The following is a 19420-nucleotide window of genomic DNA, read 5'->3' on the forward strand; positions in this document are numbered from 1 at the left end:
TTACATAAATATATATATATATATATATATTTAATTAACAATATATCTTCCTCTTATATAAATAAAATAAAAAACACAAATATCTATATTTTTTCTAATTTTCAAAAAATATTCATATATTTAATACGAGACTTATATAAAAGTTTATGAATACATATCTATATTTTCTTCGCATAACATGTAATTCATTCAATACTAACTAAAATATAAAATAAATTGAATGCTAAGTTATAAAATTTTCTCTCCTTACATACATATATATATATATATATATATATATATAAATTATATATTCTTCTAATTATATATAATAAAAATAAAAAAACATATATATATATGTGTTCTTAAAAATTTTATGGGGAAAAAATTAAAAAATAAAATAAAATAATAAATACTTATATAATCTTCAAGCATATATAATTTCTCTTCAAATAACAAAAAGGTTATATATATATATATATAAACATAAATATATATATGATAAATATATATATGATAAATATATATATGATAAATATATATAATATATATTAATCCTTTATTATATAAAGAACGAAAAATATAATAAGAAAAATACAAACTTCATTTTTCAATTCATATATAAATAAATAATAAGGATAAAAAAAAATAAAAAAAAATAAAAACACATAAATATGTAGATCACTTATAAGAATATGAGCTTCTTCTTATTTATATGTAAAATCTTAAATTATATATATAAGTATTATTAAAATGTATATAATAAATAATACATAAATATATATATATATATATAAAATAATGTAAAAGGAAAAAAAAAAAAAAATATACTTAAGATGTGAATGATAATAATTTTGTGTATCATATGGTAAATATATATTTATTTTTCATACATAATTTTTATAAATATAAAAATAAATATATTAATTAAATAAAGATTAACATTTATTTTACTATTTTAAAACAATTATATATATAATTATATATATATATATATATATATATATATATATATATATATAATAATATATTCTTTTTTGTTTATTTATTATATAAAAATAAAATATATAAAAATTATAAAATATATATATATATAAATATATATATATTGGGGTATATTAAATATATTTATATATATATAATAAAAATTCTTCTACTTCCTTTAAATTCATAAAGTTTATACGTCGTGAGAATTATATGAAAAAAAAAAAAAAAAAAAAAATACATTGTTTCATATATATTAAAATATATATTTCTTTTTTTCTCACATATATAAAAAAATTATGTTTATATATGTTTTATATATAATTATTATCACATACATATTATATTACTAAATACATAATAAATATAAATATTATATATATAATATATATATATAAATATATATAAATATATAAATATATAATATTTATACTTACATAAAAATATCACGTACATATAATCATATACTATAAAAAAAATATGTGATATTTATAATAATTTACCTTTATTATTTTTGTACGTGCATATATATAATATTATGAAATTATTAAAAAAAAAAAAAATACCATAAGAATTAAATATTCTTAAAAATATTAAAGTTCCTATTTTATGTTCCATTTATTTTAATATAATTAATAGAACAGAATTAAAAAGGAAAAGAAAAAATATATTTATATAAAAAAATATTTCATTTAAAAAAAAAAAAAAAAGAAAAAAAAAAAGAACATCTTCCTGTTTGGTAACTGTGTAATTATTTTTTTATATATAATTTTTTAATTTTTTTTTTTTTTTTTTTTTTTTTTTTTTTTAACTAAAGGGTATCATACATGTAGATATATATATATATTAATATATTTAGAGAATAAATTTAAAACATGATATTAATTAATGATAAAGAAAGAAAAAAAAAGTGCAGCGATTTTTGTAATAAAATATATTTTGGAAATAAAAAAAAAATAAAAAAGTACATTCATTTTATAAGATATATATATATATATATATATATATATATATATATGTACATATATTTTTATTTATTATTATATATTTTATTTATTTTATATGCTCAAGAAATTTTTTATATAAAATATATGTCCATTTTAAAATATGAACGAGGGGAAAAAAATATATTAAAACAAAAGATATATATATTATAATTCTTTCATCACAAGATATACAAGAATATAATATATATTATAGTCATATATAAAATATATAATATAATTTTTAAAAAATTATCTTTTTTTTTTTTTTTTTTTTTTTTTTTTTTGTATTAACTAATTTAAGTAAAAAATAAAAAATATGTATCTATATAGAACTTAAATTTTGTTCTAACATAAAATAAGAAAAAAATAAATGAAAAGAAAAAAAAAAAAAATAATAAAATAACCTTATTCCAATTTTTTTTTTTCAAATTCATAAATATTGCTTTAAAAAAGAAAGATCTAAATATCCTTATGAATACAAAAATATGTAAATGTCTAGTTTATTATTTTTTTTTTTTTTATCATATATATTGGAAAATACTCAAATATATGTATACTTTTAATATATAAATATTGTGATGAAAAAAAAAAAAAAAAATAAAAAAAATAATAATATTTTGTATATATCGGTCTCAATTTCTTTTCTTTTCTTTTCTTTTCTTTTTTTTTTTTTTTTTTATTCTTTTAATAGGTTATATCTAAATGCACATAAAAAGGAATAGTAAATATTTAATTTATGTATTAAGTATAATTGACATATAGCTATTTTCTTATAAAAAATATTATTCATTTTGTACGTATAATTTTTAATGATTCTTTTATTTTTCGAAAAATAAAAAAAGAAACGTACATATATTGGTTTCGTCAGCTATTTTGTTGAATGACACATTATACGTTTGAATATATTTATATATATATATATATAATATGTATGATAAAATAATTTGCTTAACCAAAATTTTGTGCCTTTTTTATTAGTTTTTTTGGAAAGTTTAAAATTAATGTGGGCAAAAATATATGTGATGTGTCACAATAAATGATCAAGTGCGAATTTTATTGTATACAAAAAAAAAATAACTGAAAAAAAAAAAAAAAAAAAAAAAAAAAAAAAAAAGGTTTTCCAAAAAAAATGCACTATATTGATAGTTGAAAAATATATAGGAAATATAATATATATTTATATACAAACTTATAATACACATGTATAAGGGTGAAAATTATATATATATATATATATATATATATATATGTATGTATGTATATTTATTTATTTATCTATCTATTTATGATATGAAAACATAATTTCCTGTACTGTCGACAGGAAATAAATGCTGGAAATCCTTTAATTCTACATTATTTGGCATGTGAAAAAATGTTAAGGTACACAAATTAATTTCATGACTTTTTTCCAATAAAACTAAGTGGGAAGCATTTTTAAAAATAATTAAATGACAATTAATAAAATATGTAGATGCATTTTTAAATACTTGTGGTTTACAGAAATGATCATTTTCTCCACATAGAAATAAAACTTGAATTTCATGAAGACCCACATCTTTGAAAATTTCATGAGCACTCCACATTTTTAAATTATTTATACATCCTAGTATAGAATGAGAAATATTTTTTTTAACAAATGCTTGCCACATAAATCTATTATACATAAAATTTTCTGCATCATTTTGAGCATCTCCTTTTTTTTTGAATTTCCTTTTTGAAAAAAAGCAAGGTAACATAAAAAAAGAAGATAAATTAATTAGGCAAGGAAATAATTTTAATATTTTTAGAGGAAAAGGTTTTTTTTCTAAAACACCTACTGGAGATATTAAAATAATTTTCTTTACTTGTTTTATATATTTTTTTGCAAAACATATAGCTATAACACATCCCATTGAAAAACCAATTAAATAAAAATCTTTATCTTGTAATTTTAAATGATTTAATAATTCTTCTATTTGATATAAAAAAAAATCAATTCCATAAGTTTTTTTTTTATGATTATATTTGGGACATGCAGATAAGCCATGTCCATACAAATCAAAATTAAGAACTTGAAATTTATATTTTATCAAAATATTTTGCATTTCTAAAAAGGTTAAATTAGATCCATTCAATCCATGAAATGTTATTACTAATGTATCTGTAATATTACCTTTTATATCATAATTTATTATTCCATACTTTCCAAAGAATACCTTTCTATATACAAATGGACATTTGATATTTTTTTTCTTTAAATATTTTGGTACTTTATATATAATAAAATTCTCTGCATCTGAATATCTTTGTTCATCCAAAGATTTGTCAACATTTATATTTCCTTTATTTCTAAATGTATGATTTTTATATTTTTCATCAAAATATTTGTGTGAAGATTTATAAATATTTTCCTTTTTTTTTTTATATTTATTTTTTATTAATTTGTAATTTGAAAGATATTTTGTTTTATCATCACTTTCGTTATAACCTTTATTATTTTTTTTCATATGTTCATTAATAATATTAATATTATTAAAATTATTATCTTGTACTATATGACCATCATTATGATTGTTATTATTTTTATTCTCGTTGATTTTCCTTAATATATCTGCATCATCGCTTGAATGTATAATGCTTTTCACCAGAGCTATATATTTTTTATTTGTATTTGTATTTTTACTTATATTTGTATTTTTACTTATATTTGTATTTTTACTTATATTTGTATTTTTACTTATATTTGTATTTTTACTTATGTTTATATTTTTTATTTCTTCATTTGTTTTTATGTTGTTTGAGCATACTATACGATTTGTATCATTCATAATGGAACTGTAGAAATTATTATTCTCCACTTTGTTGTTTTTTGTTTTTTCCTTTTTTTTTTTTGTATGCATATTTAAGTAACTATTATTATGGTACATAATGGAATTGCCTTTTAAATTATCATTTGTATTTTGTTTATTTTTTTTTATGTTTGTAGAATGATTATTATTTTGATGAATAACATGATTTGTTAAATCTTTCATATTTTGTTCTTTTTCCTTACAAGAAGGATATCTATGATTATAAAACCCTTCCTCCTTCTTATGATCACTGGAATTACTCATGTTTAAATTTTTTGTTTTTTTTTTTATAAAGCAAAAAAAAAAAAAAAGTGAAAATAATCATAACATAAAAAAATAAAATAAAATATGAAAAAAATATACAAAATTAAATATATGTATATATATATAGATATATATATTTTTTTATTTATTTGTTCATTTATATATTACACCCTTTTGTGTGCATCATTTTATCTTTGTTATGTTAATTTTGAATTTTAGTATGAATTTTTTTTTTTTTTTTCAAATCATTATATAGTACCAACATTACCAGTATTCAAGGCCCACATAATTTTAGAACATATGAATATACATATTATTAATTAATATAATGTATTTTTATATTTATTTTTATGTATTCCCAAATGTTTATTATATAAAATAAATATTTATTACCTTTAAAAAATTAAAAGACAAATATGTGTTGGTAAATAAACAAGGAAATTTAAGTGAATAAGGTATAATACATAAAAGGTTGGAAAAAAAATAAAAAAAATAAAATAAAACAAAACAAAACAAAAGTATATGTATATGTATATATTTATATAATATACTATCTTCTTATATATATATATAATTATTTATTTTATATGACCACTCAAATATTATTAGAATTATTTTATTTTTATGTAATCATTTAATAATCAAAATGTTTTAAAAAACAAAAAAAAATTATATATATATATAAATATATATATATTAATTAAAGTCGGACTTTTTCATTTTTAGTACACATATATATTTCCCTATTTTCCTGTGTTGAGTTCTTTAATTTAATCAAATAAAATAAAAGGAGTATTAGAAATATATAATAAGAATTCATACGACTATTAAACATATAAAAAAGAAAAAAATATATACAATAATTAAAGAATCTCATATACTGTTTAAATAACATAAAAATATTTTGAAAGACCATATAAAAATTATTCAATCATTATACCTATTACTGAAAATAAAAATACAACCAATACAAAAAAAAACAAAAAAACCAAAAAAACAAAAAAAAACATAAAGAAAAGGGGAACAAATTAAAATAAAATAGGATTGTAGTTTCAATTATGTTGAATATAAATTTAAATGACAGTAGAAATAATTGTGTTTACATATACACTTCCTAATAAATATAAATGTACCATTTCATTGATATATATATATATATATATATATATATATATATATATTTATATTAATATATGAATATATGTATAATAATATGTGTTATATAAATATATAAACAAAATAACAAACAATAAGAATATACAAAAAAAAAAAAAAAAAAAAAAATTAAAATTAAAAAAGTTAAAATAAATAAATATATAAAATATGAAATATAATATTTATTATGACAAATATGAATTATTTGAGCATTAAGGGTGTTTATAACATTTTCCCCTTATCATTTTATTTTTTTAATATATATATATATATAATATGTTCTTCTTTATTTATATAATTTTTTTTTAATTATTATGATCAAATGTAATAATCTTTATGTAAATCTTTTTGTGTAAAAGTTTTTATTTTCCTACCTAATAAAATTTTAGTTCCTATTATACTTTAAATAAATAAATATATATATATATATATATATATATATATTTTTTTTTTTTTTTTGAGTTATCTTGTTCATCTCTCTTCCTTTTTATTTTCCATTGATTTTACACCTGTTCACATAAAAAAAAAAAAAAAAATATATATATAGGATATATATATATATATATATATATATATATATATATATATATATTTATATATTTATATGTTCCCCTTTTTTTTTTTTTCAACTTTATATAGAACTTTTGAAATAATGAAAAAAGAACAATTTAATAATACATATTAAAAAAAAAAAAAAAAAAAAAATGGCCTCAACGATAAATTTTTTTTCCAAAGAAGACATTAGTAATAAGGAAGAAAATGAAAAAGAGGAAAAGAAATCAAACAATAAAGAATTGTTAGAAAATAATAAAGAAAAGTCCTGTTCTGGTATACAGAAAACTATTAGATTATTGAACTTATTTAGTAATAGTGAAAAGAAGAGGAAAATTGATAATAGTAGAGAAGAATATTCTGATAAAATATTAGAAAAACAAAGTACATTAAGTTTAAAAGATAAAGAACAAAATGCTTTAAATTATATAAATAATGAATATGTGATTGAAAAAGGAAATGATAAATTATGTGAGGAGCAGGGACAAGATCACCAAATTTCTATAGCTTCTTTGGAGGATGAGGGATCATACAATAAAAATGTTACGACTTTTGAAAGGAATGAATCTAATAATGAAAAAATGAAGGATATAAAAAATGATGATATAAAAATTAAGGAAAAAATTAATTATAATAAAATAAATAATGATAGAATAACATACGATGGCAAATCAAAAAAAGGGGAAGAAAAAAATAAATATAGTAAAGAAAAGACAAACACGCATTTACATGTAGAAGTAGAAAAAAAGGATAATATAAAACATTTCTTTGATTATAACAAATATAGGAGTAAATGTAATGTAACCTTTTCAATGAAATATAAAGATAGTTCTGTAAGTCTAAGTAATGATAAGTTAACTTGTTATGGTGATAAAGGATGGTCAAGTGTTTTTGTAAATAACGGTGCAGATATTGGAAAATGGTATTATGAAATAAAAATTGAAGAGCCTGTACAAAATTTCAATTTTTTAGGATATAAAGATAAAATTATAAAAGTCAATCCATATATAAGAGTTGGTTTTGCTTGTAGATATATGAGATATGATTATCCTATAGGTACAGATAAATATAGTTATTGTGTTAATAGTAAAAATGGTAAAATATTTAACAATTCTATTAGTTATGATTGTATGGAACCTTTTAATGTTGGTGATATTATTGGATGTTATTTAAATTTAAAAAATAAAAATTCATATAATTTCGATCCAAGATTAGATAAAAAGCTATATGAACATTTACAAAATGGAATATTATGTGATCCCAAAAATCCACCTCTCTTAAAAAAAAATGAAGGTTCAACTATATTCTTTTCTTTAAATGGACAAATAAAAAAGACATCCTTTATGGATATTTATGAAGGATTTTATCATCCTTCTGTAAGTTTATATATGGGAGCATCAGCTAAAATTAACTTGGGCCCTAATTTTACATATAATCATTTGCAGGACTATGTCCCATGTGTATATATGGAGCCTCCCACCGTATTATAAAAAGAAAATATAAACATATATATGTATATATATATATATATATATATTTGTTTATATGAGATACTTTTGGATTACTAAATAATTAATAATTATAAATCATTTATCTCATTTCATTACATTATATACATTTTTTTTATTTTTTTTTTATTTTTCATTTTTTGTTATTTTTACGTTTCTGTATCTTTCAAAATATGTACATATATATATGTGTGTACAGGTGAACTTTTATTTTAACATAAAAATGCATGATTTTCATTTAGAAATATCAAAACTGATGATTTCAAAATATTTACACGTTTTTATATTTTCATTTAAAGAAATAAGAGAATAAAAATAACAAATTAATTTACAAATACACAAAAAAAAAACAAATAAAACAATAACACAAAAAAAAAAAAAAAAAAAAAAAAAAAATATAAACAAATAAATAAATATATATAAATATATATATATATATATATATATATATATATATATGTCTTTATATTTATTTATATATATAATTTTAGTGTGGACAAGGATTCGAGTATGAAAATATCCACTTGGTTGTTTGAAAAAGGGTATAATGTAATATTATATAAATAAATTGTAAAAAATTAAATACTGGCCAATATTCATTAATAAAATAAATTTCGGTAAACTCTGATATCTGAAAAGGGGAATATATGTATATATATATATATATATATATATATGAATAAAAATTTATAAACGTTTATATAGATATATTATTTGTTTGAAATATATATTTTTATATATCATAACGGCATATATATATTTATATATATATATTTACCTGATATAACATAAAATCGGATAGTCTTTGTTCACCTGATGTTCTTATTAAAATATTAGGGGGAGGCAAATCACTTGTAAGCAATTTATTATGATAATTAACGCTGCAAAAAAAGAAAAATGAAATGAAATAAAAGATGTAAAAGAATAAATAGAAATTAAAAAAAAATAAATTAAAAAAAAAAAAATTAAATATTAAATAATAAATGATTCTCCAAATATATACATATATATATACTTACATTTCTAATTGCTCTTCATTGTATTTTACTTTTTCCCTGCAAAGACATTTTCCATCAAATTTTAATTCATTTTCATTTTCATGATCAGGATATTTTAGTTCTTCTTCTTGTGTGGGAATATCAAAATATCCTTCTTTAATCGGATCAGTCAATATATTCGTACCAGAGTAAATATTTTTTTCTTGTAATAAATTTTTGTAGGTGTCCCTATATAAATTTGGATTAAATGAACAAAGACTCATTTCATTTCTACTTGTATATGAAAAGAATATATTTAACCTTATACTATAAAGAAATAAAATATTATATAATTATAAATACAATTAAATATATATATATATATATATATATATATATATATTTATAATACATATTCATCTTTCCAAAGGGTACTTGTTAAAATTTTTAGTTTTTTCTTCTATGTCATAAATAATTTTCCTGTAAGAATCATTAACATAAGATAAGTTTCCAATAATTTTGATCTTAATTTTATTGTCTTTTATAAATTTACTATAATAAAAGGGAATAAAAATATAAATGAATATATAATATATAATACATATTAATATATTATATGAAGATAATCTTTTTTTTTTTTTTTTTTAACTTACAAAAAGAAATCCTCATTAATAAGTACAAGTAAATTTAAATAAAATAAAAAATGAATTTCTTCAGGACTTCTATTATAATTAAGTAGAGAAAATGAAAAGACGGATAAAATTTTTATATTTAACTTAATACATATTTCTATTATCTAAAAAAAAAAAAAAAAAAAAAAATATTAAATTAAATTAAATTAAATTAAATTAAACACTTCCTAATTCATTTTACATTTTCTTATATATTATATAAAAGGTGTTATTATATTAATATAAATATTTTTTTTTTTTATGTGAAAATATTTAAAAAAAAATACCTGTATTAATGTTTTAGATCCCATAAAATGTCCTATAGCAGTGTGTAATCCTTTTTCTTTGGCAAATCTTCTATTCCCATCCATAATTATGGCTATAAAAGAAATATGACAAGCATAAATTGTTTCATATATATATATATATATATATATACAATACATATACACATTATATACACATAAACATCCATTTCTTTTTTCTTTCTTTTTTTACATATATGCTTAATATTTATTCTATCCCTTAATACATATGTTACAAATCTTTCTATTCTAAAAAAAAAAAAAAGGAAAACGAATAAATAATAGTTAATATAATCATACTTTATTTTATATATATATATATATTTCTTTTTCTTGAATACATATTCAGGGCCATTCTAATAAAGTTAATGTCATATATTTCTTATACTCAAAAGTGAAACCAAAAAAAGTTATAAAGTCTTAAGTATAATGTTTGAATTATAAGAAATAAATAATATATAATACGTAATATATATATATATATATATATATAATATATATATTCTGAATTCATATTAAACTATAAAAAAAAAAAAAAAAAAAAAAAAAAAAAAGTATAATTTAAAATACTCTCCCCAAGTTACATACAATATAATTCATACATATATAACGTATAAATTAAGAACCAAAATAAATTATATACGTATATAACTTTTTTATTAACAAATAGTTAGAATATTTAAATTTCTTTTTTTTTTTTTTATCTTATTCAAAATGTTAATATGTCATTAGTTATTTTTATTTAAGAAGAATGTGCACCCATAAACCGGTTAAATTTATATACATACGGTAATTTATTATAATATATTATATATATATATATTATATACCTATCTTTTTATTATATTTAAATATATACACACATTATCATTTTCATAAGATTTATTTTTTATTCTCATATCACAAAAAAAAAAAAAAAAAAAAAATAGAAACCAAATGAATATAAAAAGGTATCATTTTTTAGGAATATATAAATATTAAGTGGAATATTAATTTTTTATTTAATTATTATACATTATTTTTTTTTTCCTTTTTTTTTTGTGGGTATTATTTTAAGTATATGAAAAATTCACCATATGATAAAAATGATAAACATTATATAATTTATAATGGTAAAAATAAATTTATTTGAAAATTCTCTAAAAATGGTCTTAAATATAATTGGAATATTCAATTTATCGTAATATAATTTGCACATTTATGTAAAGTATCAATATATATATATATATATATATATATATATATATATATATATTATACTTACATTTTATAAATGATTATATATAAGGAATATACGAAAAGTATAATTAGGTTTAATATATAAAGTCAGGTGTTTAATAAAGAATATAATCATAAGAAGAAAAAAAAAAAAAAAAGTTATAATACAATCATAAGATCTTTAAAAAGATACCTGTTTTGATCTTTTTCTGTTTATACGTATTTTATTTTTTTTAATACTTTTATCATTAAAGACATAAAAATTATAACAATTTATATGATATTATTATATATACATATATATAATATATATATATATATATATAATGTTTTTATTCAGACCTTTATTTATATTTGCATATTTTTTATTTGGAGGACAAGGACAAAAGGTACTATATAAAATTTTTAATTGCATTAGATAAATAAGTATAAAAAAAAATATATTAATATTATATATGTACAATAATATTTATGTATACATATATTGTTTTTTATTAATACGTAAGAAAATATTTGTATATGATACATCACATTTGAGCATATATAAAAAAAATAAAATAAAAATAAATATATTATATATATATATATATATATAAAGACTTTCCTCTATTTGTTGTAATCCTGTAATATAATTATTTACTTTTTTTTTTTTTTTTTTTTTTTCATACATTTACTAGAATGAATATAAAACAATAAACACACTGTATTATATATATATTATGCATACTTCATATAAAAAATAATAAAATATAAAAAATATTTATTTTTTCTTAAGTATATGTAGAGAGCATTCTTTATTAAAAATCACTGATATTTTCATTTTTCTTTTTTTTAAAAATATATCAAAATAGTACATAATTTTTTAAGAATATTATATATATAAATAATACATACATGTATAATATATATTATATCGTTATTTTTATGTACTAAAATATTTAATTATATATATATTATTTATATATATATATATATATATTTAATATATAAAAGAAATATATTTTTTATGAAAACATATAAAAATATGCCGGAAGAAAAAAAAAATATATATAATATATATAACATATATATATATATACATATTTATATTTAAATATATATTATTTTTATGTATATATTTTTTTAAATTTTATCATTTATTTTTATTTTATAATTTTCTTCTTTTTGAACAAATTGATTTGTTATTGAATAAAAAGAAATAGTAATATATATATATATATATATATATATATATATATATATGAAATAAATTAAAAATAAAAAAAAATAAAAAAAATAAGAGAAAATGATGGAAATATATTATATATATGAATAATTTAATAATATATATTATATATATATATATATATATATATTTGATATTATTCATGTATGCATATTTTTGTTGCCATATTTTTTTATTTAAAAGAAAAAAAAAAAAAAATATATATATATATATATATATATATATTATATATATACCTAATTGTGTATATATTTATGATAATTTATTAAATAGCTCTGAAAGTTACCTGTAATAGTATACTTATATATAATCCCATTTAACATATTTAAAATAATATAAAATACATAATTTATTTTATAAAAACAAAAAAAAAAGATATAATAATGGTGGATAAAATTAAAGAAGATGCTATTATTCAAAACACTTTTCAGATATGCTTGAAAAAAGAGGAATGTAATAATAACAAATTATATTTAGAATCTTATGTGAAAGAATTAAAAGAAAACAATGAGGAGTTATATTTTTTGCTTGATAATTTATATTTTATTTTACTTCACAAGATAAGTGATTTACATAGACAGAAGAAAAATTGCTTAAGTTATTTATGTTCATGTGCTTCTCGGTTAGTTGATAAAAGTTTATATAAAGGTATAAATATGAATAATAAAGAAAGTGATATAATAATTAATGAGATATCTGATCAAATTGTTAATAGTGTAATTATATATTTAGAAAATTTGGATATATATCCAAATATGAAAATAAGTAAAAAAGAAAGAATGGAAGTATTTTATGAATTTTTAAAAAAATCTTGTACATCTCGATTTTTAAAAAAATTATTGTCTTTTATAGAAGAAAACGATAAAAATGAAGATGATGAAAATAGTAAACAGTTAAATAAATTCTTTAATCCAATAATAGATTTGATATTAAGTAATTTGAATAATAGAAATTTAGTGTATCCAAAAAATGATGTCGCTGTTTTGTTCAGTTTCTTGACAGGTTTCAAACCTATAGCTGATTTGATAACACATAATAAGTCTATGTTTTTATATATAAATGTGAATGATCGTATGAAGGATAATATGAATTGTGATATAAAAAAGGAAAGTGATAAAAATTTATTATCAACATGTAAGAGTATGCCTGTAAATACGACCGATTCGTCTACAAATAATATAACAACAAATCGTAGTAATAACAGCAATGGTAATAATGATGTTCCACAAGAGGGACCCACAACCACCAACTCTAATAATAATAATGCAAATAATAACCTTAGTAATAATAACCTTAGTAGTAATAATCTTAGTAATAATAATCTTAGTAGTAATAGCATCATCCGTAGAAGCGTGCCATACGCACATTTCCATAGCACCATTATACAAAATAGTTATTCGCGATTTAGTAGAGATAAAGAAATTAGTACTTGTGGATACAACTTCCAATTGAATAGCTTACTAGGTCGTCTAATTTCACCTACAATTATTAATATGCCCAATATACTAAAAAAAGAGGAGATTGCTATGTATAAATATTTCTTTAACAGTAATACAAATAGTTTAAATAAAATGACACTAAATGGATTAAAAAATACTTATACTTTATTAAGAAAGGATACTGATTGGATTTTAGAAAATTGTGTAGAAATTATAAAGAACTTATTAAAAAGTAGTAGTGATAGTAAAAAGATAATATTGCTATGGATAAATTGTATTCTTATCTCTAATGAGAAGAAAACAAAAATAATGTATCATTATTCTACATATCCACAATCATTAGATACTTCTTATGGATTATTTTTAAAATTGTTAGGAGAAAATTCTTATGGGTTTTGTCTTAATATGTTTTGGGTTTTATTATGTTTATGTGAACCCATAACTGTAAATAAAATTAACGATTTGGATTTTTTTTTCTTTCTAAGAAATGACCCGTTCTCTAAATTTTTATTAAAAAATATTACAAACCAATCGTCGTTTGAAGATAAATCAAATGTCGAAAAAATTAAGAAAAATGTTGAACGTTCCGAATGTTTCCAAAAAGAGCCTAAATTTATCACATGTATATTTTGGATGACCTTTAAATCATTGAGTGTATTTTTTAAACCTGCCGTAGATGAATTTATTAAAATAGTTCAAGAAGCGGGGAATGCCAAAGATAAAGATTTTTATTATATGAATATACATGCGTGGAAAATTTTCCTGTATAACACACGCTTTAATCAATTATTGTTTAAATTTTTACATTTATGTATGAATTATTTTCTTCATGTAGCATATGTATATGATATTAATGGAAATATTAATAATTCTATGAAAACTTGTTTAAATGAACATAATAATAGTTTAGTACATTTGGTTTTAAAGTGTTGTCCTCCTCCTAACGAGAAATATTATAATAATACTAAAGAAGGTACAACCGAGGGGACTAATATAGTTTCCCACATGAGGGAAAATGAAAAAGTGGAAAGGAATGAACCTATTGGAGAAAATAAAAGAATTGAAAATAATGATGGGGTTGTCGAAAATAACCAAATGAATGAATCAGGAAGAAATGGTTCCCTAGATGAAGACCTTAATAGAGACGAAAGAGAAGGAATCAACATAAGTAATGAAAGTAATAATAGGGTATCATTAGGTATAAATAATAACGAAGAGAATACCCCAATGGTGATAAGTCCTTTGGATGGATCAGATGATCGTTTATATGCATCTCCACACTTTTCTATAATACCTACTTTTTTTTTAAGTGATATATTTGAAATTTTATATTTATTATACGAATTGGATTTATTTAAAAGTCCGAATAATGAAACATTAATGAATTATTTAGATATAGATTTGTTTTTAGCCTTTTCTATATTTACAATGTTAAGTGAAAATCATATTAAAAGTATTCATTTAAGATGTGAATCAGCTCCTAAAACATTTTCATTTTTATATAAATTAGATAATTTAAAAAAAGTAATTGAAGAATCTGAATTGACTAAAAAATATATAATAAAATCATTAACAAATGTATTTATAGCTTCACAAAAAGGAGAATACACGGAAAGAATGCAAACACGTGTACGTATAGTAGAGAACTTTAATAGTTTCTTTTTAAATAAAACATATGTAAATCAATTTACACAATTAGTAATAAATAATAATAATTTATTTGTTCACTTGATACATTTATTATTAAATGATGTAAGTTTTCTAGTTGAAGAGGTTGTGTCTTATTTATCTGAAATAAAAAGAAGAGAAGAAAATAATAAGAAGAAAAAGGATTCCCAACAAGAAAATGAACAAGAAGCAAATTCAAATTCTTATTTAAATGCGACTACAAGAAATAATAGAACATCAAATGGAAGTAGCAATTCTGTAGCAAATTTAAATTATTCATCTTTAAATAATAATAATAATAATAACAATAATAACAATAATAATAATAACAATAATAATAATAACAATAGTAACAATTTTAATGATTCCTCATTTAATAGTGATAATAATAGTGATGATGGAGAAGAAGGTGGAATGGATTATGATTTATCAAATGAAAGTATGAGAAACCTAGCAGCCAAAACAAAAATGATTATAACATATTGCTATAAGTCATGTATATTTTTAAATTTATTATGTAAAAATTATCCAAATAATATACTTACATCCAATACCATACTATCACAAATCGTTACATGCTTAAACTGTTATTTTGATTATTTAGTTGGTCCCAAATGTTTAAATATCAAAGTAAAAAATATGGAACAATATAATTTTAGACCACAATTATGGCTCACCAGTATAGTAGAATCTTATCTATTCTTATTGAATTCTGATAAAGAACACGAAGAGTTGTTAATTAGAGAAATAGCAAATGAAGGAAGATATTATAAAGCTGAAATTTTTAATAAAGCTTATTATATATGTAAAAGAGAAGGATTGTTACACAAAGAAGAATTAAATAAATTTAAAAACTTTTGTCAAGAAATTGTAGATATGAAAGATGAAGTAGAGTTATTTAATGATGTTGATGATATACCTGATAATTTCTTAGATCCAATTCTACAAGATATTATGTTAGATCCAGTTCTTTTACCTACATCTGGTATTATTATTGACAGAAAGAATATTGAAAGGCATTTAATGAGTGAACCTAATGATCCATTTAATAGAGCCCCACTTTCAAAAGAACAACTAGTACCCATGCCACAGCTAAAGGAAGAAATTCAAAATTACATAAATAAATTAAGACAAGAAAAAAAAAAAAAAAAAAAAAAAATCGATAATATAGACTTTGATGTAGAAAATGAAGAATTCCCAAATTTTCATCAAGAACAAAATGGAGAAGTGCAAAAAAATGAAACTTCAAATATGTAAAAATAAAGGAATAAAAAAAAAAAATACACACATATATATATATATATATATATATATATATATATATATATATATATGTATATATGTATATATGTATGTATTTTTTTTATTTTTATTATAATTTTTTTTTTTTTTTTTTAATGTGTATATACACATATGTGTCCTTATAAAAAGGAAATTTTTTTTTTTTTTTCTTTTTTTTCTTTTTTATAATAATCCATCAACAGTATATATTAACATTTAATATAAATATACTCTTATATAATTTCTCAAAATAGACATATAATATATATATATATATATTGTGTATATATTTTGATCACCCTTTTGGGTAACGAATTTTATATTTTGATTGCGTTTTTTATAAATATAACAAGTGAATCTTAATTATCTTTAATTTAAAATTTTTATAAGATTTATTTGTATAGAGCCATATTATATAAAAACGTAATATATTCATATTATGTGTTCATATATACATATACATATACATATATATATATATATAGTATAACTAAATGTAATATATTTTCTTGACAAATCAGTTATGCTATTATAATTCAAATAAAATACATATTTTGTTTTGATTCATAAAAATAATTTAATAATATGTTTATATAATTTATACATAGGTAATAATATATTTATATTTAATTAAAAGTTAAAATTTCAAAAAAGGGAAATATATATAAATATATAAATAAATAAATATATATATATATACAATAACGAATTAGATAAATAAGGATGAGCATATAACAAAAGGGGGAAAAATATATATATATATATATATATATATATAATATGACAAAACAAATTGTATGAATGTAAAAATAATATTATGGGTATAAAAAATTTTTTTTAAAAATATAATTTAAAATTTAATTCATAAAATAAAAAGAAAAAAAAAAAAAATGAAAGGTGTACACATACAAACATAGAAAGATAAAAACAAAGGAATAATTGCGGAAATTATAAATATATATATATATATATATATGTGTACAAAATTTTGTGAATGTTTAATTTTATGTTGCATTAAATGGATCTATATACCTTAAATCCTATGATTAAAAAGCAAGCACATAGAAAATAAGTTTTCCAGTATTTAAGGAACATAATTCTTTTTAATTTTTTCGTGTTTTGTACAAAATTTAAAGTATTTTTTGACATATCCTCCGTTTTATATTGTAAGGCTTTAATATTTCCTCTGGATTTGTATAAGGTATCTATATGATTATTCATAACTGAATTAATTTTATTTAATTTTTGTTTAACAGCAAAAAGTTTTTCATTTTTACAACATTTATTTAAATTTTTAATTGTGGTTTTCATAAAACATTCAATAGTATGAACTTTTGATGGGTTTACATGACTTGATACATAATTTTTATCATAAAATAAATTAGACTTAGCATATATTTCAAGTTTTCTTAAAAATTCGAATGCATAATTTTTAAATGATGCTTTTAAATCTAGACCTATTAAAAATAATGCAAGTTTTTTATCTGTACATATAATAAAATATATTATATGATTATCCCAATTTAATATTTTTTTATTACAATAATTTAATTTTTTTTTGGATGCGATTAATATTTTTTTCACAATAAAATTTGCTGATTTATCTATATCTCTATTAAAAAGACTATATTTTAATAATATATCTACATCATCTAAAGAACCTATACATACATATTTAAATAAACATAAATCTTCATCATCTATATCATTATTATTACTTTCTTCTTCATCTGTTTCTTCATAATATCTTGAATGTGCCTCGCTATTCTCATAATCGCTTTCTTCAATCTCTTCACTGTTTATACTATTGGAATATGCAACATCATCATCTGAAAGAATAAACATTGTTTTGTAATAAAAAAAAAATAATATAATATAATAAATAATAAATAATAAAGAAGGAAAAAATAAAATAAAATGCGACAAATAAAAATATGTCACATATAAATTTTATTATATATGTGTATGGTAATATTTATATTTGAGTGGGCGAATCTTTTACACATAATTTGAAAAATATTGGTATATAAAAAATATATATTATAATTATGTTATAAAATTAGGATTTCTTTCATATAATCAATTCATAGAAGTATATGTTATGTATATATTTTTTTTATAATAAAATGCGAGAAGGAAAATAAAAGAAAAAATAAAAATAAAAATAAAAATAAAAATAAATAAAAATAAATAAATATATATATATATATATATATATATATATATATATATATAATATAGGGGTGTTCAAATAAATTTTGTTATTTTTAAATATTAATGTTTTTATTTTTTTTTATCTAACATATAATATATAGTTGTATCATTTTTATTAAAATTATGATTTTTTTATAATATACATATAATATATATGTATTATATA

At 17.9% G+C, this 19420-nt stretch overlaps 5 protein-coding genes across 5 annotated transcripts; 2 read left to right on the top strand and 3 right to left on the bottom strand.

Moving 5' to 3' along the window:
- Positions 1 to 3232: 3232 nt before the first annotated feature.
- PF3D7_0826200 (alpha/beta hydrolase, putative) lies at positions 3233 to 5041 on the bottom strand (the record flags this gene model as incomplete). The annotated part of the gene is made up of 1 exon (XM_001349227.1): positions 3233 to 5041. The coding sequence occupies one exon, from the start codon at positions 5039 to 5041 to the stop codon at positions 3233 to 3235; it is 1809 nt and encodes a 602-aa protein (XP_001349263.1).
- A 1859-nt stretch (positions 5042 to 6900) lies between these two features.
- Positions 6901 to 8238, top strand: PF3D7_0826300 (SPRY domain, putative; the record flags this gene model as incomplete). Its single annotated transcript, XM_001349226.1, has 1 exon — positions 6901 to 8238. The coding sequence occupies one exon, from the start codon at positions 6901 to 6903 to the stop codon at positions 8236 to 8238; it is 1338 nt and encodes a 445-aa protein (XP_001349262.1).
- A 505-nt stretch (positions 8239 to 8743) lies between these two features.
- On the bottom strand, positions 8744 to 10564 carry PF3D7_0826400 (dehydrodolichyl diphosphate synthetase, putative; the record flags this gene model as incomplete). The annotated part of the gene is made up of 8 exons (XM_001349225.2): positions 8744 to 8887; positions 9035 to 9137; positions 9276 to 9560; positions 9669 to 9785; positions 9887 to 10029; positions 10192 to 10283; positions 10403 to 10458; positions 10551 to 10564. The coding sequence occupies 8 exons, from the start codon at positions 10562 to 10564 to the stop codon at positions 8744 to 8746; spliced, it is 954 nt and encodes a 317-aa protein (XP_001349261.2).
- A 2471-nt stretch (positions 10565 to 13035) lies between these two features.
- Positions 13036 to 17016, top strand: PF3D7_0826500 (ubiquitin conjugation factor E4 B, putative; the record flags this gene model as incomplete). The annotated part of the gene is made up of 1 exon (XM_002808834.1): positions 13036 to 17016. The coding sequence occupies one exon, from the start codon at positions 13036 to 13038 to the stop codon at positions 17014 to 17016; it is 3981 nt and encodes a 1326-aa protein (XP_002808880.1).
- A 1038-nt stretch (positions 17017 to 18054) lies between these two features.
- Positions 18055 to 18885, bottom strand: PF3D7_0826600 (SNARE protein, putative; the record flags this gene model as incomplete). The annotated part of the gene is made up of 1 exon (XM_001349223.1): positions 18055 to 18885. One exon carries the CDS (start codon positions 18883 to 18885, stop codon positions 18055 to 18057), a length of 831 nt encoding a protein of 276 aa, XP_001349259.1.
- Positions 18886 to 19420: the final 535 nt, after the last annotated feature.

This window comes from Plasmodium falciparum, assembly GCF_000002765.6.
Source record: "Plasmodium falciparum 3D7 genome assembly, chromosome: 8".
Classification (NCBI taxonomy): Eukaryota; Apicomplexa; class Aconoidasida; order Haemosporida; family Plasmodiidae; genus Plasmodium; species Plasmodium falciparum.